The sequence below is a fragment of the Monodelphis domestica genome, chromosome 7 (genome assembly GCF_027887165.1).
Source record: "Monodelphis domestica isolate mMonDom1 chromosome 7, mMonDom1.pri, whole genome shotgun sequence".
In the NCBI taxonomy this organism is placed as follows: Eukaryota; Metazoa; Chordata; class Mammalia; order Didelphimorphia; family Didelphidae; genus Monodelphis; species Monodelphis domestica.
The window spans coordinates 171,123,945-171,131,183 of record NC_077233.1 but is presented as its reverse complement, the minus strand read 5'-3'; the positions used below and the strand labels follow the sequence as shown (position 1 = coordinate 171,131,183).

The window sequence follows — 7,239 nt, the reverse complement described above, 5'->3', positions numbered from 1 at the left end:
AAGAGTATGATATGAATTCTCTGAATATGAAATCTGAGGCTAGCCTCAGATTTACAGGCTTTATTTTCTATCTACAACCTGGGGCCCTAAGAAGATAATATGTTTGTATATCAAGCCATTCAAACTTTGTACAACATTTCTCTGATATTTTGGCATTTCCTATCCCCAACTCAGTCTGTCCAAGATCTTAATTCCTGCTCCTATATCACATCTCATTGGAGTGCCGCCCATGAAGAATGATGGTGGGTGTGGTGGGGGTCCAGCCCTGCTTCTCTATGGCCTCCAAGGGCAGAAGAGGAGTATGTGTTGGATCTGGTGGCTTTAGAATCTGTTCAACACTTGTTCCAACAGGAGAATCAGAGGAAGAGTTGCCTGAGGCCAGAGAAGTTATAGCTTCAGATGGATCGGAGGTGACTTCTGATTTCTCTATTAGCCAAGCAGGTGACTCCAGAAGAAGAGAGGGATCATCATCATTGGGAATGGAACGGATCTGACGAGACAGCACTGAGGGAAGATAGAAAAAGAGTAATGAATGGAAGGGACAGCAGATGAACTTTAATCCAAACCTCCTGGATTACATAGCCAGTGTCCCCTTTGATCTTCCTTAGACCACTTACTGAAAGCTGCTGGTTGGTCGCCCCGGATCTCAGAGGGATAAATGGCAGGAAAGAGGAAGAGGCAGAAGGAGAAAAGCAGGACCTAGTGATAGGAGGAAGATGTGTAGATAAGAAGGAATCCTTAATGTCATCCCCTATCCCATCCCACCCACCCATAAGACTAGTGTATAGGAAAGGTGAGGAAGTAGAGTCAGCATGGTTTATTCCTTACCACAATGCAGGTGCTATTGCTGGTGGTTTTGGTTGTCATCTCAGCTACCAAAGCCTGGAACTTCTTCAGCTGATCCAAAAGGGACCTGAAAGAGATAAATGACAGGGGATTCCCCCACCCCATGAAAAGAATGAAATGGCAGGTGGGGGAAGGAAATAGGATAACACTGAAACAGCAGTAGTACAAGAAAAGAAGTGAATAAGGCACCAATTGTTCTGTAGTTAACTTACAAATTCTGTTTCTCCAAGAGCTGTACTTTCTTCTGTAATTCCAAGTTTTGGGCTGTACAAGCCAAGACCCTGGAACAACCATGGGAACAGCATGTACCCAGTCATCTCCCCTCTTAATATGACATCCCCTCAACTTGTGTCCTGCTCCTCTACCCATCCACCCACCTCTCTGAGCAGTCCCCTCTCCCAACCCCTGATATACCTGCTTTCCAATCCTCCCACATACACTTTCCTTTTCCTTCTACTTTCTTGAGCTGATTGTTTGTTTCGAATCTTCTTCCGAACTCGTTTCAAGGCTCGCTCCTCTGCCTAGAACCATGAGTGGACAAAGGAGGAAAGCTATAGTCATAGAAGTCATAGAATTTTGGCCTTGAAAGGTAATTTAGATATGACCTCATTTAACCTGATCAGTGTAGGAGTTTCTCCTAAATATTCCAATAGTCATCTGTTCTAATGCTTCATCTAATGTTTTTTAAAAATACTTCAATCCTGCCTTTCAACTGTCATTAAGACAAGAATCTAACAATGTAAAGAACTCTTCCTCCCTTTAGTTTCTACCCAGTGCTCTCAGTTCTGGTTTGGGGGCTACATAGATTAAAAATAATGCTAGAGGCAGCTAGATGGCTCAGTGTATATGGGGCCAGATCTAGAGATAGGGAGGTCCTAGGTTCAAATGTAACCTTAGATCCTTCCTAGCTGTGTGACCTTGGGCAAGTCATTTAACTTCAATAAGTTTAGCCCATACTACTCTTCTGCCTTGTTAGTGATAAATAAGATAGAAAGTAAGGAATTTTTTTTTTAAGAAAAAGTTCTTGTTTATATCAAGTCACAAACTGCTGAGGGGAAGTGATGGGAGATGCAGCTAGGTAGCTCACTGCATAAAGGCCCATAAAGTGGCCTAGAGATGGGAGGTCTTGAGTTTAAATCTGACCTCAAATACTTCCCAACTATGTGACCTGGGCAAGTCACTTAACCCCAACTGCCTAGCTCTTACTGCACTTCTGTCTTGGAAACAATACACAGTATTAGTTCTAAGATGAAAGGTCAGGGTTTTAGTTTTTCTAAAAAATATGTTTCCTGATAAATACCATCTGTTGGTTTAATTCTATTACCTGGGACCAGGAACAAAAGGAATCTCTCCCAGCTCATGATCTTCCAAATGTGTGAAGGCAAAGATCACAACCCATCTAAGATTTTTTTTACCAGTGAAACATCCTCAATTCCTTCAAATAATCTTCCCATGGTATGGTTTCTAGTTACTTTATCACTGAAGTTACCTTCACCTAGTAAACAGCTAAATGGCAGAGTGAATAGGGGGCTGGGCCTGGAGTAAAGAAAGCACAAGTTCAAATCTAGCCTCAGACTCTTAATGTGTGACCCTAAGCAAGTCACTTTAACCTCTCAGCCTCATTTTCTTCATCTATAAGTGGGGTTAATAAGTTAATAAGTGCCTATCTCCCATAGTTATAAGGAAGAGATGAGGGTTTTTTTGTAAAGCACTTTGCAAACTTCAAAGAGGCATATACAGTTGGCCTCAGATACTTCCCAGCTGTGTGACCCTGGACAAGTCACTTAACCTCCATTGCCTAGCCCTTACCACTCTTCTACCTTGGAACCAATAATGTCCTTCCTAAACTCTCTAGTTCTTAGTTCTAAATATAAAGTCTTTCAGATGTGCCCTAACCAAAATAAGATATCAGGATATTAGAACTAATAATGCAACTTTGGATCATTAGCTTTTTTGGCTGTCATGTCATACTTTTGGACTTACATTGAGCTTGCTAAAACACCCAGGCCCTTTTCACACAAATTGCTATTTTATATGTCTCTCCCATTCTAGACTCATGAAGTTGTTGGGTTTTTTTTTTTAACTCAAGTGTAAGACTTTACATTTATTTCTATTAAGTTTCATCATCTTAGACTTGACCTATTAATTCTAGCCCACTAAAACCATTTATTGATCTAAAGATTGGACCTCTGCTAATAATATTAGCTATCTTCCCTTTTTCATTAACTGAAAATTTTATCAATAAGTCATTTGTGCCATCACAATGTTGAACAAAATGGCCAAGGACAGAGTTTTCTAGCACTCTACTAGAGATTTCCTTTCATGTTGACATCTTGTTACTCATTCTGAATTCACCTAACTACACTATTGTCCAGTTCCATCTCCCCACTTCATCTAAAAGAATATCCTAAGACTATAAAAGCTTTTCTGGAATCTAGTTATAATGTGTCCACATCATTACTCTGATCTACCCATCAGAGGAAATGAGTCTAGTCTGCTATAACATTCCTTATGAACCCATAATGACTCATACTCATCATGGGATTTTTCCACCTGACTAGCAGCTAAAACCTTCCATATTATGTTGCCCTCCTTCATTAAAAGTTGAATTTCTTAAGAGCGGGGGCTATGTTTTCTACTTGTATTTTCAGCAGTGCTTTTTCATTCGTTCATATTGATCATCACTTCCTAATCTGGTTTCACAGCAAGGTTTCAGCAGTCTACACCACAAGCATTTTATAAAGTATTTACCATGAGTTTAGGCACCATACTCCCTTTCTGGAGATGTTGTTCAGTCATTTTCAGTCCTGTCCAACTCTTCATGACCCCATATAGGGTTTTCTTGGCAAAGATACTGGAGTGGTTTTCCATTTCTTTCTCCAGCTCATTTTATATAGATCATGAAACTCCCAAATGGATTAAGTGTTTTGCCCAGGGTCACACAGCTTCTAAGTGTCTGAGGTCACATTTGAACTCAGGAAGATAAGTCTTCCTGATTCCAAGCCCAGTGTTGTAACCACTGTGCCACCTAGTTGCCCAGTCTTTGGGGGGATACTATACTTATATGAATGCTGCCCAAGATTTCTTAGCTTTTGGGGAAACTACATCATAGTGCTGCTTCATATTGAGTTTGCAATCAATTAAAATCCACCAAGTCTTTTCCCCACCAATTATTAGGTAACATTACCCTCTTTCCTGAATTTATTTGCATTTACCATTTCTAAATGTAGTCATATTGAGTTGAGTACATTGTTTCTGCTTGTTGAGGTATTTTAAAATGTGATTCTGACATCCAGAATGTTAGCTATCCCTCCCATGTTTGCTGCCTATAAATTTGAAATGTATGCCTTTGATGTCCAACTTTATTAAATGGTTATCAAGTGATGCCCCCTTGGCCATAAAGAGTCTCACCTTAGTAAGTGGGAGAGTCTGAGGAAGTGGCAACCCTTCTTTCTCTAGCAGTCTCTTCTCCTCATCTGTCAGTATCAACGGAGGAAATTCATGCTAGAGAAGAGGTTAGGAATAGGGCATGTCAGAGGGACAGGCCAGGAGGCATGTAAAGTGGGAATAGGAAGGATAGGAGTATCCTGAGACAGAAAAGTAGAGGTGATTAAAAACTATGCAATTATTAGTGATGATCACCTCCCCCTAATCATCAGTGTCATACCTTGAATGTCATTTCTTCCATTTGCAAGGAGACCCTTGATTCTTGAGCCACATCTCTGAGCTCTCTATCATCTGCAGGAGGAAGATATTCTGAATAAAGAACCCTAGGTTCCTGGTTTCCTCCCTTTTTCCATGTCCCTCCCTCAGAATCTTCTTACCAGCTTCCCAATCATTATCTTTCCTCATACCTGGTTCTCTTTTCCCAATTTATCGTTGTATCTTCAAGCCGCAAACTTACCCAGATCAATGTAAACATCATCTTGTGGGGAAGCTTGAACATTCCAGCTCAAGGAGTAGGTGTGATCAGTGTGAATAAAACTGTAGCTAGAAGAGTCTGGAGGGGATGGTGAGGTGGAGGGTTCCAGAAAAGAGTTCAGAAAATCTTCTACATCCCACTCACTCAGGACCTATACCAGTCACATAGTTCAGAACCAAAACTTGCTCCTTTCCCCCCAGACTGGTCCCAATTCTCCCTCAGATTTTCTCCCCTCAATTCACACTACCACCACTACCACCAGGACCCAGCCTGACTAAGTTCTACCCAGCCCCCTACTCACCTCAGGAAGCAGTATCTCATCAACCTGCAAAACATCTTGCCCATCCCCAGGTATTCCCCCCAGATCTCCTCCTTCCTCAATCAGAAAGTCCAGCAGGTCTCTGTCCCCTGGGTCCAGGACTGCCTCCATGGAGGCCATCTAGAAGAAGGGGAAGGAAACATCACTTCATCCCCTTCCCAAAGGTGAGGAGGTGAAAGGGGAAAGAGGGGCAGCAGGTTGTAATCAGGCAACAAATATTTTTAAGCACCTATTACATGCCAGGCAGCATGCTAAACTCCGGGAATACAAAAAAATGTAAAAGACAGTTCCTGCCCTAGAGGTCCTCGATCTATTTATCTTTCCATCCCGGGTCCCAGAGCCCCAGAGGGGAGAGAGACCTTCGGAGCATAAGGCCAAGTCAACCCCAGCCCCTGGCCCCAAAGCTAAGAGTTGACAGCTACGTATCCACAGGCTCGCCCACCAGTCTACCCTTGCCAGCTGTAATTGTCACTTCTCTGCCCCCTTAGTCCCCACACTACTCTCTACTCAACCCCACCCCATGTCTACTACCTTCCAACTCTTCGCTCAATGGCCAAATTTGGGGTTCCACTCCGACAGACTAGCCAGCACAGCCTCTCCCAAACCCGGCCTAGACTTCAGCCTTCCAACATCACGGGAATGACATCAGCCAAAGCGCTATGGCATGCTGGGAAATGTAGTTCCCCACTTCCAGCCCGGGTGTAGTCGGAGACCACTGTCATGCGTACCCAAGCCACGTAACCTTTGCCAGGCTTACCGCTCCTCAAGTGGATTGGTATACCCTCTGCGCACATCCAGTGCATTTTCTTTTCTTTTGTTCGTTTAGATTGTATTGATGCCTTTCATTTCCCTATAGCCTCCTACCCCAATAAATAAAACAGACCTCGACTGGGTTTGCAACATTTCATATGCTTAGTCCCACACCTCTCTACAAAGTGTAATGTTCCGTCGATTGTTCTCTTGAGGCCAAGAGTGATTACGCTTAATCAGAGTTCAGCTACTTTTCAGTGTTGTTTTCGTTTATGTTATTTACATATGTATATGTGACAACCTATTCCTTTTATTACCACCCACGAATGCTCCTCCCAGAATGTTAAGAACCTGTTACACGCAAAACACCCCCATCTATGATTGTTGGCATCTTTCTGTCCAAGTATGTCTCCAACTTTCAGGAATCCACTGCAATGGAGCGAGCGACCTCCCTAGATCAAGCACCAGAGAACATCCCTGCTTCAGGCAGGGGCCCTGCCCTCGGGAGGAGGGCGGAAGGGGGAACTCTGAGTCTGGTGAGAAGACACGACTCACACATGACACATGCAATGAAGAGAGAACTGGACTATATAAATGGAGCTGCGCCGGGAGGGCAGGCGGGAGGAGAGCGGCTTGATTAACCTGAGGAAATTTCAGTGAAATAGGTGGGTCCGCTTTTGTGTCCCGACTTCCCCATCCTGGCTTCTCTACAGGTCACGGGGGACGGGGTCGAGAGATGTTTCACCTTCCCAAAGGCTGGGAAGAAGCCCAAAATACAGGAGATACTACAGGAGAGCAGCCCGCTAAAGAATTTCCTTTTCCCAATGGGCGGGCCTCTCAGGCCCTTCCCCCACTGCTCCGCCAACCTAGTTTAAATATGAGTTAATGCTTAGTGCGCTTCTGATCCTCTAGGCAGCGCGCAATAACGGAGCTACAGACCCACGCCCCACGCCCCACGCATGCGCCTCCAATCGCCACCTTCCAACTTCAGAGGAAGTCAACCGCGTCTCACAGACGGCTCCAAGGCATAGAGAGCAGGAGCCAGAGCAGCTTCCTGAAGCAACCAGGGCCGTACAGGGGCGGACCCAGGGCGCCGCCCACGGGTTGGGGGGGAGACGCGCTCCGAGGACGGAAGTGGTGGAGAGTTCGTCAGTCGGCGGGAGGGCGAGGCCGGACCCCGGACCCGGGAACCCGGAGAGCGAACGAGTGAGTGATCGGGAGGGCGGGCTGGCGGGCGGGAGGTCCCCAGGCGGCCCCAGGTAGGGTTGCGGCGGCGCAGAACGCGGGGCGGGACCAGGAAGGAAGGGACGGCGGCGGGAAGGGGCAGGGCCGCACGGGGGGGAGGGGAGGGGACTGGATCCGGGGGAGGGGGCCAAACCTGTGGCGGGATTATGGATTGGGG

General features: G+C 45.3%; 2 protein-coding genes across 6 annotated transcripts in view; one reads left to right on the top strand and one right to left on the bottom strand.

The window, feature by feature from the left end:
• Positions 1 to 16: 16 nt before the first annotated feature.
• CREB3 (cAMP responsive element binding protein 3) lies at positions 17 to 6,955 on the bottom strand. Of its 2 annotated transcripts, none has more exons than XM_056806075.1 (10): positions 6,816 to 6,955; positions 5,070 to 5,207; positions 4,751 to 4,919; positions 4,514 to 4,584; positions 4,258 to 4,350; positions 1,261 to 1,367; positions 1,059 to 1,127; positions 829 to 913; positions 618 to 699; positions 17 to 504 (listed from the first exon to the last, which is right to left on the bottom strand). In XM_056806075.1, exons 2-10 carry the CDS (start codon positions 5,205 to 5,207, stop codon positions 206 to 208), a joined length of 1,113 nt encoding a protein of 370 aa, XP_056662053.1. In that variant the 5' UTR covers positions 6,816 to 6,955; the 3' UTR covers positions 17 to 205. The 2 variants fall into 2 exon arrangements, with proteins under 2 accessions (XP_056662053.1, XP_007498855.1); XM_007498793.3 differs by lacking the exon at positions 6,816 to 6,955 and adding an exon at positions 5,619 to 5,763.
• The window catches only part of TLN1 (talin 1), a 36,712-nt gene continuing 36,380 nt past the window's right edge, over positions 6,908 to 7,239 (top strand). For 2 of the 4 annotated variants that reach the window (XM_056806071.1, XM_056806067.1), the window contains exon 1: positions 6,908 to 7,043. The gene's annotated coding sequence lies outside the window, so the exon portion shown is untranslated. The remainder of the gene's footprint in view (positions 7,044 to 7,239) is intronic. The other 2 variants (XM_056806072.1, XM_056806068.1) reach the window with 1 other exon arrangement.

What these genes read in the sequence shown, in the direction of transcription:
- CREB3 (XM_056806075.1), bottom strand. Translation starts at nt 5,207, where the DNA reads ATGGCCTCCATGGAGGCAGTCCTGGACCCAGGGGACAGAGACCTGCTG. An exon ending in TGGAAGAAATGACATTCAAG is followed by an intron (nt 4,351 to 4,513) that starts GTATGACACTGA and finishes CCTCTTCTCTAG; the next exon opens with CATGAATTTCCTCCGTTGAT. An exon ending in GCAATAGCACCTGCATTGTG is followed by an intron (nt 700 to 828) that starts GTAAGGAATAAA and finishes TCCTATCACTAG; the next exon opens with GTCCTGCTTTTCTCCTTCTG.